General features: G+C 26.0%; 1 protein-coding gene across 2 annotated transcripts; it reads left to right on the top strand.

The window, feature by feature from the left end:
• The first annotated feature begins 16 nt into the window (after positions 1 to 16).
• On the top strand, positions 17 to 24,146 carry LOC101239766 (uncharacterized). Of its 2 annotated transcripts, none has more exons than XM_065792037.1 (7): positions 17 to 183; positions 4,340 to 4,390; positions 7,012 to 7,141; positions 14,502 to 14,681; positions 23,249 to 23,370; positions 23,464 to 23,626; positions 23,869 to 24,146. In XM_065792037.1, exons 1-7 carry the CDS (start codon positions 94 to 96, stop codon positions 24,054 to 24,056), a joined length of 924 nt encoding a protein of 307 aa, XP_065648109.1. In that variant the 5' UTR covers positions 17 to 93; the 3' UTR covers positions 24,057 to 24,146. The 2 variants fall into 2 exon arrangements, with proteins under 2 accessions (XP_065648109.1, XP_065648110.1); XM_065792038.1 differs by lacking the exon at positions 17 to 183 and adding an exon at positions 2,872 to 2,966 and having other exon boundaries at positions 23,869 to 24,145.
• The last annotated feature ends 730 nt before the right edge of the window (positions 24,147 to 24,876 follow it).

The following is a 24,876-nucleotide window of genomic DNA, read 5'->3' as shown; positions in this document are numbered from 1 at the left end:
AAAAACCCGAAGTTTTAAATTTTTGGCGCTAAATTTTTTGTGTTTACAAAATTTTTGGAAAAGTGGCTTACTGTTCATTAATTTGAATTCATAATGTCATCTTTAAGAAAATCAGTGTTGAAAAAATCGCTTAGAAACTCTGAGACACCCTCAGATAAAAATGATAGAAGTGCTTTAGATAAGGTGGATCTTTTTAAAAGTTTAAGTTGATACATTATAGAAACTAATACTAAGAAATGTCATGTATATCTAAAATACTGAGTATTTTGATTGTCCTATATAATTTTAATTATATTTCTGGTTTCTGGTTGTTATTATGATTAATAAAAAAACAGAAAATGTATAAAATGCCAGAAATCGCGATAATTGCCTTGTATCTTGTTTCAACGTTAAAATAACTGAATTTAATAACTGATATAATAAACAAATGAATATAGTAACTAAATATTATAAATAAAATAACTGAACAATACTTTGGCATAATGTTGCAACATTAGGCCTAAGTATTATTCAGTTATTTTATTATGACTCATAATTTATTAGTATGAGTAGAAAAAAAAATACACACACATTTATACATATATATATATATATATATATATATATATATATATATATATATATATATATATATATATATATATATATATATATATATATATATATATATATATATATATACATACATACATTTTTAGTTTAATGCTTAGATAGGTTTTAAGTGCCACTGATTCTCATTTTACAAAAGATGGGAGCAATACTACTGCTCATAGTGTCTTTAATGCGCTTTTTAACTTGTTGTGCAAGTTATAACTGTGTTTAAAAAAACAGTTTTTATTGCCTTCTCAAAGAAGTTTTCTTAACTTTTAATGTTTCTGGATATCCAAAATGTTTTCCATACATACAAGTTTAGGTATATATTTTTGTAATATATTTGTTTTATAAGCTTTTTCACTCATCACTCAAACAAAAGTTAAAAAAAGTTTGGAAAAAAGTTTGAAACAACTCAGCTAAAAGCAAAATTAAGAGGAAAATAAGGAAAAATATATTCTGGATTTTTTCCAAATATTTTACATAAACAATTTTCCATATTTTTAAAATATGACCTGGATGATCTATGATGTACACTCTTCGCATTATTTAAGTCAGTTAATGTTTATACACTCACTGCATGTTCTTCCTATATAAGTCAGTCAATGTATATACACTCCCTGAATTTTCTACATATTCAAATCATGTTTGTACACTCCTTGCATGTTCTACCTAATTAGGTCAGTTAATGTATCTACACTTCACTGATCTCTAAAAAGTAACAAAGAAAAGTTAAGTTAAATAATAAAACAATAAAAAATAAAAATAAAAACATGAGTTAAAAAAAAAAAAAACATTTTAGGTTTTTATTTATTTTCTTAATTACTTTAATAGTTTTTACATAAACTTGTATTTTTAAAATTCACCTCATTATTCAACGGCACTCCGTAAAATGTTCTACCTATTTCTCAATCAATGTAGCAGCACCAGGCCTTGTTATGAGATGTTATTGCATAACAAAAGTGTCATTAGCGTAATTTAAAGTAATGTGTTGTTATTAAATTTGGTTTTAAACCACGTTAAAAATTTAAACAATTTATCAAAAAAGCATGTTATATATATATTTATATATATATATATATATATATATATATATATATATATATATATATATATATACATACACACACACACACACACACACACTATACTTTATTCATATCTCAGGACACAATTTCTTAACATTGTTTTTGCACTCTTAATGTAAAATTGTGCTCTTTAATTTTTCAGAAAAAAAAAAAAAAGAAGAATGAAAGGAAAGATGGCTGGCCGATGCCAAACTTTTAGTCGATGTACCAGCAATCCTTTGCTATATATATATATATATATATATATATATATATATATATATATATATATATATATATATATATATATATATATATATATATATATATATATATATATATATATATGTATATATATATATATATATGTATATGTACATACTCAATCCATATCTAAGGATTCCTTCCTTTTGTTTCTTAAGCAGTCTTAACAGTGTTACTATATGTTCTGGGACCTGTGTTTTACTTTGACTTTATTCCACATGTGAGAATACACTTGAACTAGCCATTTTGATTTAAGTGAAGTCTTCTTAGCACATCATCAGTAAACCCATGGTCTCTCGTAGAGAAAAACTATAGTTTCTCCAGTAGCAAGCTATCTGCTGGCAGTGATATCAACTTTTAAGCTTGTGGATCCATCCATAGTGATAATAATCTATTTTAAATGGAGCTCATTGGCATAAAGAATACAAAAAGAATAGAAACACTTTCTACTCAACAATTGTTTAAACAAATCTTAAGCAATTGTATTGTAAAAGGTCTATAAAAAGGTCGTCAGTATCTAAAACTTTCAAAAAAAGTGAAAATAAATAAATAAACTCCTACAGAAAAAAAAGTGAGAGGCGGGGGGAAGGGACATGACCCTGAACCTGACCCCCCAGCATCCTTGGACCTGATATAATGTCATTTTTTTTAGCGCAAATCATTTTACCTTTTTTTCTCTTTTATTACACACATAAAATATTGATTAGAATAAAGTTCACTGAGGTGTAATTTTTTTGTTAATTGAAAATTTTATTTTTTACTATTTGTAACTCAAATAATGTTCATGAAAAAAAAGTTTACTGTTAAAAAAGTTTAATTAAATTTGAAAGTTAAAGAATTACCTTCTTTTCTACAACTAGTAATAGTGTTAGCGGCAGTACCAAGTTTACTTTAAACACATTAATTACTATTTTTATAATAAATTTTAACCCATGGATTGTTTTTTTGCTTAGAGTGTTTTTATTATTGATGGAATAATAATTATTGAAAACTATAAAAATCACAAAAATCATGTCAGAAGCTAGAAATATGGAAAGGTGTTAGGTATAGGATTTTTTAAAACCAATTAATGTTTTGCATTTGATTACTTAAATTTTTAGTTCATAATTACTTCTTGAATCTGATCTCACTTCTGTAGCAGATTGGGGCTTGCAGCAGCTTGTAGATTTTAACTCAAACAAGACTTAGTCATTTACTACAAACAACTATCACAATACTGTCGACATTCCTATATTGATAAATGGAAAACTTCTCACTGAATCCTCTTCTTTACGTCTTCTTGGATTATCATTCACTACTGACTTCTTATGGAAACCATATATACAATCGAGTACAAAGTTAACATCTACTTTTAAGGTTGCTTTTCTTTAGCGTGCTCGCCAGTATCGTATCCCTGATTCTATTCTCTACCTCTAAAACTCTCTTATTCATCCCTATATGGAATACTGTTGTCATTTGAGCTGGTTCTTCTAATGATGCTCTTTCTCTTCTAGACAAGATTCAAAAATGCATTGTAAATGTAGTTGGAATGTAGCCAAACTTGAGTCCCTTCTCATTGTTGTAAAGTTGCATTTTTTTTTTTCTATAAATACTACCTTGGTCGCTGCTCAAAGAAGCTATCATCTTTAGCTCATTCTATCATCTTTAAACTCATTCTTGCTTGACTTGTCATTTAGCAAAGTCTCATTATTTTATTGTATCTGTTTCTGCATTCTCTAAAAACTTTTATTTGTCTTTTTTTTATTTTCCTCACACTGACTCATACAACCAACTTTTCTTCCAACCATTTTCTTGCTTTTTAACTTAATGGTTGCTTGCAGCCTTGTTGGACTAAATCAGAATTTTGTTGTTTGATTTCTTTAAAAAACTCTTTTTTAAAAAAGTTTTCAATCCTCATTCCTCCATTCCTCTCTACTATTTACTAATCCTATTTACTCTATGTTTGTCAAAAGAATTTATTTAATCTATGTTTGTCAATAAAGTTTATATTTGTTAATACAATTTATTTTAGAATGACAAAAAGAAGATAGATCTTTTTGTATAAAAATTCACTGTTTAAAATGATCTTTTTTTTTTGTTAATTTTTAAATTCCTTTTTATTTTTGCCATTTTTATAAATTGCAAAGATAGCATTTGTTAACAGGTCACTGTATTCCTCTTTTAATAATTTGGTCTTTTAATTTTGGCTTCCTTTTTTTAGACAGTGACAACATTTGTTATTCTTCTTTAAGTAATTTGTACCAATAAAATCTTTTGCTTGTAGGACATTTGCGAAAAATAAATTAATGCAACTCATTTTTTAAATGTTTCTTTTTTTTAAGGGAGAGGAGGTGGGAGAGGTAGAAGGTAGTTTAAAAAAATTAAATTTTCTTTACTATTTAACTGCTTTATAAATGATAGAATTTTAATATTTTAAGGAAATGAAAGGGAAAGAAAATAATGAAAACAGAAAATCGGAACTTTCAAAGGTAAGACTAATAGAAATGATATTGTTGAAATAAAACAAAAAAAGATCACTCAACTTTAAAGTTGCTTCTTCCTATAAATTAGCATTTGATTTTTCCCCATAAATTTAATTAACTCGCTATAAATTTGAAAGTAATTAAAATATTTCTTAATTTTTAAAAATAAATTAAAGTATTCAACTAACAAAATATCTTTAATTTTATTTGAAATTTTTACGGCCTTGTTTGTCAAGCTTCGTTTTTTGGAGTTATAGTGTTTGGAAAGGGTTATAACCACAATTAAGCAGCCTCATCATCTGTAGTGACCTTCTCAGCCTTGGAGAGGTGAATTACCATAAAAAAAATTGTATATATGTAATCTAGTATATTGATTTATATTAGTTTATCTGTTTATATTTAAAATTTATTTAAAAAGAATAAGATTCTGTTTTTATTGTAATTATTTTCTCCAAAAATAAATCCTTATTTTTAGCCTCAGTTTTAATAGTGGGTACCCTGTTACTATAATCAAGAAAGAACTGCAAAAAAATATTTTACTCATTTCATACTGACTTTCATAAGTATTTAAAAACACCAAACCTTGATTCTATATATATTAAACCTACTGACAAAAATGAAATAATATCGCTTGTTTTTTTTTTTAATGATGGCAAACAGCAACTTTTTTTCTTAAACCTCTTATGATATTTCTTCATTACTTTCTAAACTATTTAATTACTCATTTGTTGCTGGTTTATACCTTAATATTTTAAAAACTGGATCTGTTAAACTAATCCATAAATTATCTATTTTACTGTTATTTTATATTATATGACATTTATTTACAGTTTACTACAAATTAGGTTAAATATATCTCATATAAACGTTTAAACCATTTTTTAAGCTCAACCTGATACCATTATTATGTTATTACCATTTATGAACTTTACCCTATACTGCTATTACCTTATAATTATTTCATAGTCTTTACCTTATACCACATATAATTGCAACCTTAATCATATACCACTATTGAATTTTCTGATTATTTTTGTAAGATTAGAGTTCTATTAATAACTGTTGAACTATAAATTTCCCTCGAACATAAATTTTGCCAATTGCAAGTATTTTTTATTCGTTTGACATCGCCAAGTCACTTTATTATTGTTAGCACTGCTATGTCTTCAATTAAGATCGTATTATTACAGGGTACAGGTGATGATCAAGATAGCAAGGATGCATCCCTGACAAGCAATACTAGCCATTTTTTATCAGGCTCTGCGAAACATCATTGGTGAATATATTGTGGCCCTGAGGATGGGGTTTCCCTTTTTTTTTTTTTTTTAATGTTAATTCACCTCCTTAAGGTCGAGGAGGCCACTACTGTTGAGGATGGTACTATAATTGTGGTTACAACCCTCTCTCGACTTTATAACTCGGAAACATGAACCTTGGCAAACACGGCCACTGCGGGGAGAAAAAAGTTGAGTGCTGTACTACCTACATTAGTCCACTACGTGTATGTATATATGTGTATATTTATGTGTGTATATATGTGTGTATATATATGCATATTTAAGTAATTTGTCTTTGTTTGTTTGTACACTATTTTATTTCATTGTTATTTAATTTTGTTGATTTTATTATATTTTTAATATTTATTATTCTGTATCAATATCAATGTCTATAGCTTGATCAGTTAGAGCATTGGTCTGATAAACCATAAGTTCCTGGTTCAATCCCCAAAGTGAGCATATGGTTCATATTTTTTAGATCTTGAACTTTAATCATGATTTTCCATTATGAGTCTGAGTTTATAATTTCTATTACATAAACGATGTCTAAATTATCATTATTATTTTTTTACTATATGCTTTACTTTAGTGTCTTTGTTTTGTTCTGAACATCTGTTCAAAATATCTTTTTAATTTAATTTATCCCTTCTCTTTTATTAATTTTTCCTTATTTCGCTTGGGTTTGACAGAAAATTTGGGTTTTTCCTTATTTCGCTTGGGTTTGGGTTGGGCTCGGTCTAATCCTTTGATGCATATTTTTGCATTTTTCTTTAAATGATGCAGGGATTATCTATTTCCAGATATTTCCAGAATTCCGGATATCCAAAATGTTTTGTTTAGCTTTTCACTCATTAAAAATTAGGAAAAGTTTGAAAAAAAATTAGAAACAATTCAGTTAAAAACAAAATTAAGAGGAAAATATAATCTGGATTTTTTCCGGATATTTTACCCAAACAATTTTCCAAGATATTTAAAATATGGTCTGGATGATCTATGACAATGGCAAACAGCAATCTTATTTCTGAAACTTCTTACTTATGATATTTCTTCATTACTTATACAATTACTCATTTGTTACACATATATTTCTTAATATTTTAAAAATTGCATCTGTTAAACTAATCCATAATCCATAAAAAAGGCTTAAAACTTGACTGACTATCTAAAATATATTTATTGTTTATGATGTTTTTGTAGGTTAAACTATGCGAAACACAGTTTGATGACACATATTATTAATGCTATATTTTCATTTTTCACACATTTATTTTTACCACAACACTTGGTTTCAATGGTTACTAAAACTTATTAATAAAATTTAACGTTTTTTTTTTTTTTTTTAATTTATAGTTTTCACATCAATCATTGGTGGATATTGTTGTTGAGTGTGAGCTGAAATATAAAAGATTATGTTCCATTGTAGATCAAATGAAATCTGAGTTCAATGAGTTAAGAAACATGCATGTAAATGAAAGAGCAGGTTTTTGTATTTTTTAGAATTCATTAATTTTTGTTTTTTTGTATTTATTTTTTTGCAATTTATATTGTATTGTTCTAATTGCTTATTGTTAACTTATTATACATACTTAAAGTTGTTGCTAAAATTATCCTTGTAGTCTTTTAAGGTGATAAATGCAGTGTTCCTGGAACTTCAATCTTTCTTCTAATACCTAAGTTCTAATATTTAAGGTTCTGTTATAAATATAGAATAAATGGATAATGCTAATATTGATACTAAATTTAGATTGCTGAACCAGATTTTGAAAAATAAAAAGAGGTGCTACAAATTTACTCACCAATTCAGTTCATAAGAAAAAATTATTTAATTAAGTTATACAAAACCACAACCTTGTTAAACAAGTCATCAGCCCTCGCAATGAAAACTAATTCAATGTTCAGCTCTTGGTCCTATGCTACAAAGCTTTATGTACCAATCAATTAAAATTAAATTGTTGAGAAGTTCTATTGTCATATAAAATTCCCTCTTTCCCATCTGTCTTCAAGAGAAGTTAACTTTATTCATTTGTATCATTTGCTTAGTCACTCACTGAGCTACAACACAGAACTTCCTGGTGAATAATACAGTGGTATGACATAAAAATTGAAAATAATTCATCTTTCTTGCATAACGTAAAAAATCCTTTATTTTTTACCAACGGTTGCTGGTGCTGGATCAAACCATACGAATGCGTTAATTTTCTAGCATTAAATTGTTTTTGTACTTATAAAGTTAATTCATAAAGAATTATTACTAAGATAAAAATTTAAATAAAATAAAAATTTTGACTGCCCATAGAAATAATTGACCGTCAATTCCATGTATTAGCCTGTTGAATTGACCGCTTGCCTTTTGAAACACAGTAGTGTCTAAAAGTAGTTAGACAAACAACTTTTATATTTACTTATTAAGGTAATTTTTTTTAATGATATTTATTTTAAGTACGTAAATCATATAACAATTATGAAAAACATAAAAAATGTTGTTGTTTTTTTTTTAAGAATAATTTCTTAAAATTTTATTAAAACAATGAAAACGATTTGCTAAAAAGCAAAGTTAATAATGCCTCCTGCAGCAAAGTAATATTTTGCTGGAAGGTCGACTTTTTAGAGAGGTGGCCTCTCAAAGTATATATAATTTATTGCAAAGTTTTTAAATATGTAAAAAAAAATATTTAATAAAGCTATTTAATATAGATAGTTTTATTTAAAAAAAAGCTATTTAATAAATTTGTAGAAACTGTTTAATAAATTTATAGTAAAACTATTTAATAATAGTAAAACTATTTAATAAATTTAATAAATTTGTACATTCAAAACAAAAGTTCAAAATTGGAAATTTTTCATCCATGCCATTTGCAAAAAAATTGTTTTGACAAAAAAATTTATAATTTGTAATTAAATTCAGATTTTGATCAAAGTTTTTTTGAACAATTCAACAATATTTTATTTACCCTAATGTTATATTCTTATTTTTGATAATTAGATATTGTAAAAGTTATTTATAAAATTTTTTAATATTCATTTAAAAGTTTTGACCACTTTATATTTTGCTAATAGTTTTGACAAAGTGCTAAAGTTTTGACAAAGTGCTAATAGTTTTGACAAAGTGCTAAAGTTTTGACAAAGTGCTAAAGTTTTGACAAAGTGCTCAAGTTTTGACAAATTACAACAACAACAAAAACAAAAGTTCACATCTTTAAAGTGTTTAAAAAGATTGACTTTCTAGTTTCAAACGTTTCAAAGTTTAAAACATTTAAAAGTTTGAAACATTTCAAAATTTTAAAATGTTTCAACTTTTAAAACGTTACAAATTTTAAAGTTTGAAATGTTTTAAATGTTGAAAATGTTTAAAAATTTAAAATGTTAAATACTTTTCAAACTTAAAACGTTTTAAATTTGAAATTGTTTATAAGTTCAAACACACTATCTTTAATTCAGAGTTGTTTCTGATTAATTTTATTTTATGTTAATTTTATTTGCTTTAACCATTCAAAATGTTGAGAAATTCACTCGTCAAAAGTTTGGTGTTTTTACTATTTACTTTTTTTTAAATTCAAACCCTCTCGTTTAATAATATCTCCTCATGTATTTGCCAGATAAAAGTATTAATTTGTTTGTTTTATTTCAAATTGAATAGCTTAGACTTTTATCAGAACTATAAAAATGCTAATATAAAAGCTATTTTAACATAAAGTTTATGTAACTTGTCCGTTTAGCATCTTACTCTACATAAAGCTTAAATCATAGTAAACATGTTCTCAGAAAAGAGGTTACCTTTTTAAAAAATATCGTTCTTATTACTTTTTGTAATCACATCTTCTGCAAATAAATTTTTTTTTTATAATAATATACTATATAGTTGTATAATCACAATAATAACATCACCATTATACTATTAATTATCATTTAAAATCAGTCTAAAATTTTACGCACTTAATTGTATGTACCCAGCAATAATTGTTTTAGTGGATTTTCAGCAGACCTGAATAGACATTTTGAGCAGTTCATTGGTTACTTAGTGGATTATTAGTGGCAGCTGCTATGAATGGTGTGCTAATAACTTTCCAACATGTTAATAGTGGCTAGTCATCAGCTAGCCAATTTTCGTGACTGTTACTAATAGTCTACTAAGTAACCAATGAGCAAAACTATTGTGGAACACTCAAAATGCGTATATATATCCACTGCAATTCTGCTATACAATATTTGCTGGGTGATTATGAAACAGTTTAGAAGCGGTATATCAAAATATTTACAATATATTATTTCATTTGCAACAACATAAAAAAGTTTTCAACTTTTAAACATTTTAAAGATTCTAGTTTGTTTCAACAAAAAATCTTTTGGTAGCAAAATTCCTCATGCATTTTCAAAATATTCCTATCAATGTTTTAAAGTACTGCTTAGAGGAAGTAACTCCTTTTAACTACTATTTTTTACTGGGGAGTAAAAATGTATTATTAGTAAAAAACCTAGAAGTAAAAATCTCATACAACACCAGAATTTAAGTAAAGATAAAAATCTCCATAGTATGTTATATGACTAAACTGGCGTGTTTTTTATTTTCAATTCTGTTGCAAAAATTTATAAATAAAATAAAAAAGTTTGATTATCGTAAAAGTTATTATTATTGAAAAAGTTCATTAAAATAAATTATTATTAATTTATAATGAATCTTAAAGGATATTGTATTTTTTAATTATTTTTACAATATCCAATAATTAATGATAAGAATTTAGTATTATGGCAATAAAATTTAAATTTAGGCATGATGGGCGGGTATATTATAAACTGTCAATTTAATTATTTATCATAAACATTTTTTTTATTTCAAAATGATTTTTTTGCCAAAGGCTTGAAAATAAAATTTTTTTAACATTCATTTTCAATATAAAAGTAATATAAGTAATTTATTCAATTATTTTTTTTTTACTATTTTTCTTAATTTTATACAGTTTTATTCTATAAATAATTTTGATTTATAGTTAACCTTTTATTATTTAATTAAAATTATAATTTTAGTTTGATAAAATTATAATTTTAATTAAATAATAAAAGGTTTGACAATAGACACAAACACAACTTTGATGTCATTTTTTTGTATTTACTCCTAATTAATATTCAAATTGCTTTTTAACTTGAAAACAAATGCAAAAATTATTTTAACTCTGCCATGGATGGCAAAAATTCAGCCTCTAATTTGGTGGCCGCAGACAGCTGGGATGCAGAAGCCACTGGACGCGGCTTCCATTAAAGAAATTCATAGAGATTTTACACATTACCATCATATTTAAAGCATTGCTGAAGACAAAACAACCTTTATGGCTGTTGTTCTATTAAAAAAAAATTGTTTTTGAAACAAATAGAAGGTACGTACTGTACGACTGATATTTCCTAGAAAACATTTAAATTGGAAAGCTCAGCAATGGTATAAAGTATTATAGAGTGATAAGTCAAAAAGTTTGATATGATTGGCTCTAATAATATTTAATATGTTAAACATTTAGGTCACTGTTATGATGTTAAGTGCCAAGTTTGCACATGCCGTTTGGTGTTGGCTCAGTAATTGTTTGATCATTTCATTGATTTTTTTCAGTTGTAATGGAGTAGGTTCAATCTATTTAGTTCAGTGCATTATGAAAGAAATATGTAAAGGAATAATCAAGGACATATGCTACCACATTCAAAGAACATGCTGCCACATATCCAAGTTAGTCATGGAAACACAATTCTTCCCTCACAATTTCTGGACCTGGAGCCAATGGTGTACTTTTGGGATCACTGACTGAAAAATCAGAAGTCAAGCCAGCTAATCAACAGGATATGTTTGAGTTGAGTAAATGCACCTGGGAGAAGATACAAATTGATGCATTAATTAACCTGGTTGATTCAATACCACATAGATGCAATGTTGTTATTACAGCAAAAGGTTTTCTTAAAAAAAAATAGCATTTTATACAGATAGTATACATTATGTAACAGAATATAACACTATATACATTATGTTTCAGAAAACATCATAAAAAATATTTTTGAGGTAGTGTAGTTTTCAAAGAACGTATTTAGTTTGTTCAATAACTTTATAGTGCTACTGCATATAAGAAAGTGGATGTATGTACTAAAGCCCCTAGGCAGCAGGCTATTTCAGTGTGATGTCAGATGTTTTACATAAACACACCTTTATATTTGTATATATATATATATATATATATATATATATATATATATATATATATATATATATATATATATACATATACATATACATATACATATACATATACATATACATATACATATACATATACATATACATATATATATATATATATATATATATATATATATATATATATATATATATATATATATATATATATATATATTCTGGACCTTTTTGATAGCTATGACTGTATTTGGGCACCGCCCAAATTCAAAATTGAGGACTTTTTTTTTTTTTGACAAATATTGTTTTTTCGCAAAAAAATGTCTTCATTCAGCAATATTTCTGCTAAATTTAGCAGGGATTGGAGGTACTGCTGCCCAAATTATTTTCCTAGAATAGCCCCTGTATGTATGTGTATATATATATATATATATATATATATATATATATATATATATATATATATATATATATATATATATATATATATATATATATATATATATATATATATATATATATATATATATATAAATATATATGAATAATTTTAAGTGTATTCTACAAAACAGAGTGCTTAATGTTCTTAAAAGAACAGAGTAATAATATATTAGTAGAAAATCACTTATCAAAATATTAAATATATGTTTTTTATGTTTTCTGTTGCATTATATATATAGTGCTGTATTTTTTTACATTAATGAAAAAAAATTTTGATAAGTGATTTTCTACTAATTTATATATATATATATATATATATATATATATATATATATAATATATATATATATATATATATATATATATATATATATATCAGGCCTCGGCTTAATATATATAATATATATTCTTAAGAGAGCTTTTGGTTTTTGCACAAGCTATCTGTTCATTCATTAAAAAAATTACTTATTAAATTCAAAGTCTGATAATGTACTTGTTACAAGCATACATTTGTAATGGTAATGTTACAAGAATATATACATAACAAGCATAACATTTATTGCGTCATAAAATATTTCTTTTGACAAACGTTGTCTTTGGGTTTTCACACTAGCTATCCATTTATTTATTAACAACATTATTTATTTGATAAAAAATTTGACAAAGAGCTATAAAAGTTTTTACTGCTTATAAAAAATGTTTGATATTTTCTTATTGGAATAGAATGTAGGCATTTTATGAACTATTACAACAATTAAAAATTCCGCAATAAAAGCCAATAATATAATAAAGTAAAAAAATAAAAGTTAAATGTTAATTTTTTTATTATTATAAATAGTTATAATTAATATAAATTAGAGTGTGAGCGAGAGCAAGAGCCAAAGCTCTTGCTTCCTGTGGAGGCCTATAAATATACATACATACATATATATATATATATATATATATATATATATATATATATATATATATATATATGTATATATATATATATATATATATATATATATATATATATATATATATATATATATATATATATATATATATATATATATATATATATATAGAACTCTTATATGTTGTCCGAAAGTTTTTTCCATATTTTGTTGACAAAAAGTAAAAATTAAAATGCAAGACCGGAATTTTTTTTTTATCAGTTGATAGACTGCCTGCCCCAACCAAACCCTCAGTCGATGTAGCAGCACTCCCTTGCGGGTCAGGCTAAAAGATAGTAGATGTAGCAGCACTCGGTTGCGAGTCAGGCTATTTGTCAGTCGATATAGCAGCTTTCCCTTGCGAGTCAAGCTACTTGTCAGTCGATGTAGCAGCACTCCCTTCCGAGTCAGGCTATAAGATAGTCAATGTAGCAACACTCCGCGCATGATTTACAGTAAAAATAAATAAAAATAAAAACATTTTATTAAAAAAATTAAAAATAAAAATATTTTATTAAAAAAAATAAAAATTAAAACATTGTTTATATTGTTAAAAACATTCTGAATGTTTTAAAAACATTCAGAATGTTTAAAAAACATTCAGAATGTTTTTAAAACATTCAGAATGTTTTTAAATCATTTAGAATGTTTTTAAAACATTCAGAATGTTTTTAAAACATTCAGAATGTTTTTAAAACATTTAGAATGTTTTTAAAACATTCAGAATGTTATTAAAACATTCAGAATGTTTTTAAAACATTCTGAATGTTTTTAAAACATTCTGAATGTTTTTAAAACATTCTGAATGTTTTTAAAATATTCTGAATGTTTTTTAAACATTCTGAATGTTTTTAAAACATTCTGAATGTTTTAAAAACATTCAGAATGTTTTTAAAAACATTCTGGTCAATTAAATTTGCGTTTTTGTGGTTTTTTTAAAAAACAATTAATTTGTAATTAAATTAATGGTTTTGACTTTCGTCCAACACGCAAATGTTGGACGAAAGTCAAAAGTAATTTAAAGTGGCGGATGTGTTGGCGTAAGAATCATTTTTTTCCTTCTGTGCTTCCCAAATGCAACTATAGAACTATATATATATATATATATATATATATATATATATATATATATATATATATATATATATATATATATATATATATATATATATATATATATATATATATATATATATATATATATATATTATGTATATTTATAAATGTGTGTATACATAATAGATTTTGTAATAATATAAATATATATACATATATATTTTGTTTATACATTTCAGGATTGGTTGAGACAAAAAAAAAGCTACTTGAAAATATTTTTATAGTAGAAACAGAAAAATTTGCAATTCAGGATAAAAATCGTGAGCTAAGCGATCAAATTGAACAACTCACAAGTCAAGTTGAGACATTAAAAAAGCAAATAGATGAATATCAAGCAAAGTCTAATAAGACAATACAAGGTCAGATTTTTTTTTTTAATTTTTTTTTCTTTGAAAGAATTATTGTCAATAATGTATCAGGCTTCAATAAAGTATTTTTATTCATTGCGATTTTTTTGAGAGGAGAAGCCACAATCCACAAAAATCTACAAAAAAAAAGTTTACTCATATTAATTAACATTTAAAAAAAGATTTCTCATCTCATCTTTTTAACACAGTTATTATTTACACCTTTTATTAAAAAAAAAATACTTGAAAAATCTAAAATAATGGAGTTAACTCATTAGTCAAAATTTAATTTGAAGCTATAAATAAAAATAAGTGCAGAATAGTAAGTTTAAAACATTTAAGATGTTATACTTATACTTACTCATAAATTCTTTGTCTAAACTAAAGAAGTCTGTTTATATGATTTTTTTCTTTGGTATTCACTTTTGTTAGAAAAAATAATTCTAGAATTTTTAAAACTTCATTAACATATTCAGTATAATTAATAAATAAAACATCTATTCAGAAAAAATAGCATTTTGTAAAAGATATTTATTTACAGAACACAAAAGTTTTATCACTCAAGAAAAATGTTTTTTTGTCTTAGCACAAAATATTTATTACATCAGTGCAAAAACATTTTTAAAGGATTTAATTTACCTTATACCACATTTTATTTTCTTTCTTCTATTTATTTCTTCTTTGCCTCCTCTTTCCTCTTTTTCCCTCTGCCTGATTTTTTGTTTCTAGTGCTGCTATGTCATTTAGCAGGCCATATGGGATAGAGTCTATTAAGGCTTTACACACGTTCTGTAATTCAACATGTTCTTTAAAAACAAAATCAGAAGTATAGTAGTGATAAGCTTTGTCATGTATTCATATTGTTCATTTTTTTTATTATTATTCTGATTCTTAATTAAATTAAGATATGGGAAGTTGTTAGACCACGTAACTGTGGTATTGTTCGATTTTCCATCAATCATCAATTTTTGTTAAATTTTTTGGTGTGTATGCATGTGTTGAATTTAGCTTTAATGTTTCTTTTTCATTTCAAAACAACGTTTCTAAGATACTTTTTAATTACTAATCTATTTACTTTTTAATTACTAATTACATCTTCATCAAAAAGATTTCTTTTTATTATTGATTAAAGTAATTTTAATGTGTTTTTAGGCTGTGCTGTGCATGTGTTAACATAAATACATTATACATTACATAAAACAAAAAATTTGTTAAAGACCTGTTAATTATTTATAATTAAAAATGGGAAAAATGCAAAGAAGTTTAAGTAAAGTATAAAGAAATTTTTAAAGTAACAGAAAAAACAATGATTTAAAATAATGATTTTTGTTATTATTATTATTATTTTTTTAAACTAAAATAATGATGACTTTAATTTTAAAATTTGCCCAATCCTCATTTAGCAATTGGCTGGTTGCTTTACTTTAAAAAGAATTCGTTTTCTTCTCTTTCTCATTGATTAAAAAACTTTTGATATCTTATTTTGAATCTAATAATTGACTTCCTGATTATATGAATCATTATAAATATTTTAAAAGTTAATATTGATGGTTTAATCTGCAAACCAGCCAACTCCATGTTTAGTCAAAATCCTGATTTTGATGCCATTTTGTTGATCTTCAAATTTTCTGATAAGCAAAACGGCCAAAATTCAAATAAAATTATTTATTTGAATTTTGGCCTTTGCTAAACGACCAAAAAAAATATATATATATAATATGTTAAATCACTGTGCAGGTGATTTAACATATTATAAATATATTAAATTACCCGCACACATACCAGTCAACTCCAGGTTTACAAAAAATGATTCACCAATCCAACTAACTCCTGCCAAATTGACCATTTTGTATTGTGAAGTGTCAGATGGTGGAGTCATTTTACAACAGCTCCTGCTTTTGGTCCTTAAAATAATATAAATTTGAAGTTTTCATTATATGTAAAGACCTGAATCAATGCAAGGTAAGACATTAACTTTCTAAAACATATTCATTTCCAAAAACAGTTAAATTAAGTTTGATAATTACATTTTTTGTTACCTATAGAGTTAGAGTTACAATTACCTATTTGCAGAATGAAGTTGTGAATTATTATGTTGCAGTTAGCTGTTTTGTTCTCTTATTTATTTTCAAAATTAACTCCTTGTGCTTATTAATACTGTATTTGGTCATATTGTAGTTATTTCTTAATACATGAATCTTTGAGTGCATGAATTCTTTAAAATTATTAAAATATACTTGATTTTTTAGAATGTCATTTACCAAAGACATTGATAATTGTAGTGGAGAAATGCAGAGTTATTTTTCAATTCTCATAAAGACAGTTCTATCGAAACAATGCCTTTTTCTGATCTTTGACGAAAATTTAATGTAACCAAATTACACTACTGTTTTTGATGAGATTTTCCTAACACATGACACACCCACAAGTAATATCGGAGTCTCCAGTCAAGCTCTTGTGCCAAGTCAGGATCCACAAATACCTTGTTATAGTTAATAGCTCTGCATTGATAAACAATGACATAAGCGATGAAAAAGATTATAATGCTCCCTTGGTCCCCTATTCTAAGCACTCAGACTTGGAATCTGATGGTGATGATGGAGGGACAATAAAAGTCAAATGGCAAAAGAGATGTCAAGTTGGCAGATCCACATGGAAAGATCAAAAAAATTTTGCTAATCGAGGAAAGGGGAAAAAAAATTTTAGTTGCAAAAGAATAGATGATAAAGTAATCATTGATGTGCCTAAAAGTACAAAAAGGCTGAAAAAAAGTTATAAATGCGCATCAAACAAAAAATTTGCCTTTCAATGTTTAGATATTTTAGACGCAGATAGAATGGAAATCTTTGTAAATTTTTGAAAGATGACTTGGGAAGAAAAATCTGTATGTTGATAGTCTTGCCAAATGCTTTCCTACCAAGAGAGCAAGAGACTTTAAAAGAAAGATGCTTTAAAATCCAAAAGACTTAGCTCAATTGAGTATTATTTGAAAAAAGAAGAAAAATTGTACAGTGTCTGTAAGACAATGTTCTTAAACACTCGTGTATTAGAAAATCATCCGTGTGGGGTTGGAAACAATCAAGGTCAATTGTCAACCAAACAGTATCATTGGTTGAATCACCAAAGGCTAGAGAGAATCCATTTTATATAGAAGTAGCTTCACTCAAAGATTATTTCGAAAGTTTGCTCTAAATGGAATTACGACTATTGTCGTAAATCAACTTCTAAGAAATATATTTTATCTGAATGGTCTACAAAAATATCCCTTTATAATTTTTATCTGTCTAAATGGTGTTTATCCGACAACATTGCCTATTTGTCTGTAGCAAGATTCAACAACACTATGGAGACTGAAAATATTGCTCTATTCCACCCTAAAAAAGATTTATGTGAAAAATGTTCATCACACAAGCTTGACTATTTATCAGACCTAGAACAGAACCAACACATACAAAGAAAAAATAAAGCATGAATTAAAAAACACAAAGGCAAAGAACAGGAAGAATTTGTTTTTACGGTTGATGTACAAGCAGTTCTGCTTGCGCCCAAGTCAAATGTTTCTTCTCTGTATTATAAAATGAAGCTATGTATTCATAACTTTTGTTTATTTGATCTTACAACAAAAGCTGGATACTGTTACTTGTGGAATGAAAGGGAGGACTAAATGCTCAAGAATATGCAAGCATAGTGAGAAAATTCATTAATTTCTTTACAGACTCAACAGGCAAAATAATATTAGATTGATTTTATATAGTGATGGTTGCGTGTCACAAAATAGAAACTCAATATTGTCGAATGTTTTGATGAATTTGAATGAATTTTGATGAATGCTATTTCAAAGCAAATAACATTAAGCAGAAGTATTTAGAGGTTGGGCATGCCCAAATAAAGACACGCATGCATGTATAGCGAAAAAAATAAAAAATAAAGTTGATAATGTACCTGTAGAATACTACAGAATTTGTAGAAGTGCTCAGAAAAAACCAGAACCCTATGATGTTTCTTACCTGACACATTCATTTTTCAAATTATTTGACTCAATCAAATTTTATAAATCAATAAGACCTGGAGAAATGAAAGGTCCCCAAGGTATTATTTTATTAAATATTTACATGCATTTTGCAAGCATAGTGAGAAAATTCATTAATTTCTTTACAGACTCAACAGGCAAAATAATATTAGATTGATTTTATATAGTGATGGTTGCGTGTCACAAAATAGAAACTCAATATTGTCGAATGTTTTGATGAATTTGAATGAATTTTGATGAATGCTATTTCAAAGCAAATAACATTAGGCAGAAGTATTTAGAGGTTGGGCATGCCCAAATAAAGGCACGCATGCATGTATAGCGAAAAAAATAAAAAATAAAGTTGATAATGTACCTGTAGAATACTACAGAATTTGTAGAAGTGCTCAGAAAAAACCAGAACCCTATGATGTTTCTTACCTGACACATTCATTTTTCAAATTATTTGACTCAATCAAATTTTATAAATCAATAAGACCTGGAAAAATGAAAGGTCCCCAAGGTATTATTTTATTAAATATTTACATGCATTTTTCTTTAAGTCATTGGATTTTTTTTACTTAAAGGTATTTGGATTTATTACTAACATAAATATGTTTTTAAGGTAACTGACATTGGTGGCTTACAATACAACATGGATGGCAAATCTACTATAAGCTAAGGTTTACAGATAAGTGGCAGTTACTACCGCAGCGCCGTGACAAGCTTATTACCACTAAGGATATTGAACAGTTACCTAATCTGTATTCCAAAAGATTGAAAATTCAAAACAAGAAATTTCAAGACCTCCATGATTTGAAAACTATCCTTTTTTCAGATTATCACGATTTCTATGACAATATTTTATATCATACAGGGTGTTTTTTTTTTAACATTCAGTTTAACTCTAAGAAAAGCAGCTATTTTTGTTGAGCTTGATTAGTAGCTTTTAGTAACTTACTTACTAGTACTAACTAGTAGCTAACTATTTGATGTTCTTAGTCAGATGTTTTTATTATCTTTAGACTAGAACAAGTTTAAGTAAATTAAATAATGAACTCAAAATTTTTTGATGATCAGTGGTTACAAATACCAGAATACAAAGCTTGGTTGTTGTGTAGGGATACAAATACCTAAGCAAAATATAGAGTTTGTCCAGATCCAAGAAATATAATTGAACTGTCTAATATGGGCCAGAGAGCATTTATTTTGAGTTCAAGAAAATGGTTCAAAAATACAAAAAAAAAATTACGCAGGAAGAAACAAACATTTTTAAAGTGTAGGTAAGGTTTATTTATTTTTCAAAAGTAACTATGCATGACAGGGTGTCTGCCAAATTCTTAAGGTGGATTTCCCTGACTTTTCCCTGATCGTGGATCTCTTTTCCCTGATTGTTGACCTCTTTTTCCTGATTTTTTTTCAGTTATTATGAACTTTTTCAGACTTAAAAAGGATTTGGAAATAATACATGGAAAAATCATATAAAGTTCTAAACAAAACATCATTATTACATTTATCAAAATATTGTTAGTATGTTGTCATTATTACTATTGTTATTAAAGTACATTTAAAATTTAATCAAAGTAAAATGTAAAAATGCTATGTTTTTATTGACTCAATAAACTGTTTTGATAAATAGCATTCAGAACAAAATAAACTGAATTACACAAGTAATGTAAAAGTAAAATATAAAGCTAAAATCAATATATTTTTAAAAGATGAAAAATAGACATACACCAAATGGTTCAGAAAAAATAATACTGAAAGAATGATATAAGTTTAAACAAAATTTTCATTTCTTGTTAAAAAAGACTGAAAAAGTATTGTCACATAAATATAAAAATTTTTTCAAAAATAAATAATAACTTGTATAATATACTTTTAAATATCTTTTAAATATCTATATAAATTTAGATTTTCCTGTATATAAATAATAATAAAAGTATGGTTTTTCAACATCATTTGCAGCTTTCACAAGAATTGCTTCTGAATCACTTTTTAGTGTTTTTTTGTTTTTTCCAGAATAACCCTTTTACAGAAACTGAGTTTACAGATGCTTTTGAGCATCTGTAAGCTCAGTTTCTTTTCGAGCAGCCATTTCAATCTTTTATTATTATTTATATACAGAGAATCTGTATATAATCTCTATGGAATCTATAGTTATCTCTTTATAAGAGAATTATTATAAGGGAATCTGTCAAAAAATGACTCCGTCATTTTTTGACAGATTCTCTTAGTTCTTTAGAGATAACTATAGATTCCGGGTTTAAGTCAAGAGCTTTCATATGGTCATGCACAGTTCTCTGGTTTATTAATGATTTACTCATTAAATTAGGTTGTAACATATTCTTGTTAATGTTAAACCCTCTTTCAACTGCTGCTTGACCATGAAAAAAGTCAACACCATTTTGATTAATTAGGGCAGTGCCGTATAATCATCTAAACCACCAATTTTAGAAGAAAAAAAACTCATCCAATCTATCATCTATTTAGTTGAAATTCATGAAAAGTTCCCAGTTTTAAGAGACAATCTTTTCTAAATATCTCTAGAATTTAGTATTTACCTCACCCCACCTTTTGGAGTAACCTAATGGAATTGAATCAAGTTATCAACCAAATCATCCTTGCCTCACCCATTTTTTCATTGCAAATTATTTCTGGGTCAAAACACTTTACTTTTTGCACAATGGCATATTTAAAAGGTGATTTTTCCACAAACTTACATGTCAACGACTGTAGAAAATATATGCAACTGTAGTTGAAAGCATAAATATCTTTTGGAGTGATTTCATCATTTGTTTTTTTTATTCTTTATAACAGTGCTGGCACCACATCCGATACCTGGCATTTTTAAATAGTTTTTTTCTTTTATAAAATCCAATTTGCAAAGGCTATTTGCAGTTTTACATTGATCTAAAATATCAGCTATAACAAACTTTGATATTATGTCTTTTAATAGTCGATAAAGGTCGTTATATAAAAATAGCATCATAGGTTTAGCGTATTGATATATGGTTAAAAAGGATTGCATAATATGAGCTATATGAGCAAAAAAATAAAATTTCGCAAAAATCCTTAGATATCTAAGGATCTAAGGATTTATTATTAAGGATTATTATTATTATAAAGAGGATCCATAGATAAAGCAATTTGGTAGCTCATGCACAAAGGTTGCTTACTCTTTGGTAGAGATTCCCAAAACCTACATATTTTACAAATGCCCTCCCAAATATTAACAGCTCTTAAAGTCAAAACAGTAAAGTCTTTCCGTCTGGAAGGAGAATCATGTAGAAGTTTATAAAGAGTTTTTAAAATCTTTTTTATAACCCAGTCTGTTTTGTTTTCCCCAGTTTTGAACAATAGATGAATCGAATGAAGATCACAAGATCCAGTTGGAATTAGTTTGTTAATGTCATTTTCGGCACAATAGTTTTGTAACTCAGAGTAGAAGGCCCAATTTCCATTTGGGCTATCCATAGATAATTGAGTTTGGTTTTATTCAAAGATTTTGAATAAAACCAAACTCAATTATCTATGGATAGCCCAATTATTGGATATAGACTTCGACTATATCCAATAAAGGTTGAGTCTAGGTAATGAGTACAAACATAGTTTGAAACACTATCCCAATAATTAACAACAAGATCCATCTGCCCCATTTGCACAATTGAGTTAAGACTTTCATCAAAAGAAACATCATAAAAGTCTGACTTATCTATATCTCTAATAAGAACTGATTGAAAATGAGGAGCTATTCCAAAATTTATATAATATGAAAACTTGTCTTTTTGAGGAGAGAACTTTTCAGCTATAGCACTGTCAGGAAACATTGATTTAAACAAAATCGAAATTCCATCACTAGAACAAAAAGAAAATGATGACGAAACATTTTTATAGTGTCCATCTGATCTCTGCATCAACTGAATCTGACACAACATACAACTGAAGAGTGGAAACTTGAACTGTGTTTTCTGACAAAGTTGTTGTTATAACATGTATATTTTTTGATACATTGGTAAATGGTATACGTGTCCCTTTTAAGTGAAAAGACAAACATTTAAAACTTTATCGTTAATGTTATTAAAATAATCATTAAAGTTATATGGAAAATCAGCCAACTCCCAAAATAATTTAAAATTTGGTTATTAAAATGAGCCAACTCCAAGTAATCAATTAAATTAAATATTCATAAAACTTCATTGTAAACCTATTTCTGAATCTACCAAAGTGTGTTTTGAAATTTTTATTTTTCATTTAATAATGAAATTATTCAGTTTTTTGTTGTTCCTGAACAACAAGAAACTGAATTTCCAATGGTCGAAATAAAAAGAGGAAATGGCTAGGATTATGCTCATGCGCAATTCTCAACTAAAAAATTTAAGTAGATTTGTTTTTGTGTTTCTCCACCATCAAACTTTACGACGATATTTTAAAATATCTGAAATAACTTTTCATTTAAACATAAAGTTTTGTTCATTAAATAATTTTTTATCAACAAGTTTTTACAAGTATTATTGTTATATATATTATGATAATTTATGATAAATTATGTCAAGCATTTCTTTTTCAGACAAAAGTTTTTCTAGTAAAACAACTACTCCTCAATGTCTTTCACGTGCAAACCGGCGAAAAGTTATTTACGAGAAGCTATTTGTTGCACCTGTTAAAACCTCAAAAGAGTTAATTTATGAAGTATATAATGCTTATTTTGTTTTTTTAAGTTTTAAAATATCTACTTTTTTATCGAATTTACATTCTAATAATTTCATTTTATATTTAATTTAGAATGCTATATTAGACCTGCAAGAGATTCTTGATTTCTATTCACTACTGACCGGAATATCTGTTTGGATAGATTCGAGCTTAAATGAAGAAATTTGCGAACAAGATATACCAAATAAATGCTTTTTTAACTGTAGAGTTCAATTCATTAATTCACCAATAAATGGTAGTTTATTTTTTTACTCGCTCTGTAATAGAAAAAATTTACTTGTTTTTAATTAGATCACCTAGTCTAGAAAGGGTAGGAGGAATTTTACGAGCTATGTAATAGATCGTGTAGGGTGGAGTTCATTATTTTCAATTTAATTGTTTTTTATTTTAAATAATAATTTTAATATTTCAGGAAATCACAAAAAAATCAAATTAGTATGAAACCCAAACAATTTTTCACAATTTGCTTTTCTTTAGGGCACGAGTTTGGGATGGTTATGGATTACACTGATAATAGTTTTGTATTTGAACCAAATAAATTGGAATCTAACCAGAACTTTCGCGATATCCTACCGCAAGTTTTTTTATCAGAATCAAAATATAATATTGACGATGGATTTTTGTTTTTAAAATGGTATTTTACACAGCTCTCCAATATTAAATAAATTCAACCTTTCGATACAAACTTTGCAACTCTTATGCTTGCATGTGCAAATATATATATACATACACACATACATATATATATATATATATATATATATATATATATATATATATATATATATATATATATATATATATATATATATATATATATATATTCACTATGGAAAAGACAACTTAATTAGTTTATATATACTGAAAGATTTTGAATATATATATATATATATATATATATATATATATATATTATATATATATATTATATGTATGTGTGTGTGTATATATATATATACATATATATATACACACACACATACATATATATATATATATATTTATATATTCAAAATCTTTCAGTATATATAAACTAATTAAGTTGTCTTTTCCATAGTGAATATATATATATATATATATATATATATATATATATATATATATATATATATATATATATATATATATATATATATATATATATATATATATATATATATATATATAGTAGTTAATTTAATTAAAAATTAAAAAAGATTTATAATAATTAAATAAAGTTTTTTAATTAAATAAGTTTTCACGAGACTTTTTATCATTAAATTCACCACCCCAATGCTCCAAGTCGCTAGAGTCGAGAACTTACTATCTCATAATACTCAATGCACTTTACTACATACTACAAAATGTACTTAGGAACTGGTCTTTATATTACACAATTCTACACAACAGTAATATAGTTGATAAGCATACTGAGTAAATAATTACATATCAAAACGACTAATTTAATTTTTAAATGCAACCCTATGTTCTTTCTTCATATTTTAA

This window comes from Hydra vulgaris, chromosome 03 (genome assembly GCF_038396675.1).
Source record: "Hydra vulgaris chromosome 03, alternate assembly HydraT2T_AEP".
In the NCBI taxonomy this organism is placed as follows: Eukaryota; Metazoa; Cnidaria; class Hydrozoa; order Anthoathecata; family Hydridae; genus Hydra; species Hydra vulgaris.
The sequence above is the reverse complement of the archived record's forward strand: the minus strand, read 5'-3'. Positions and strand labels throughout refer to the sequence as shown.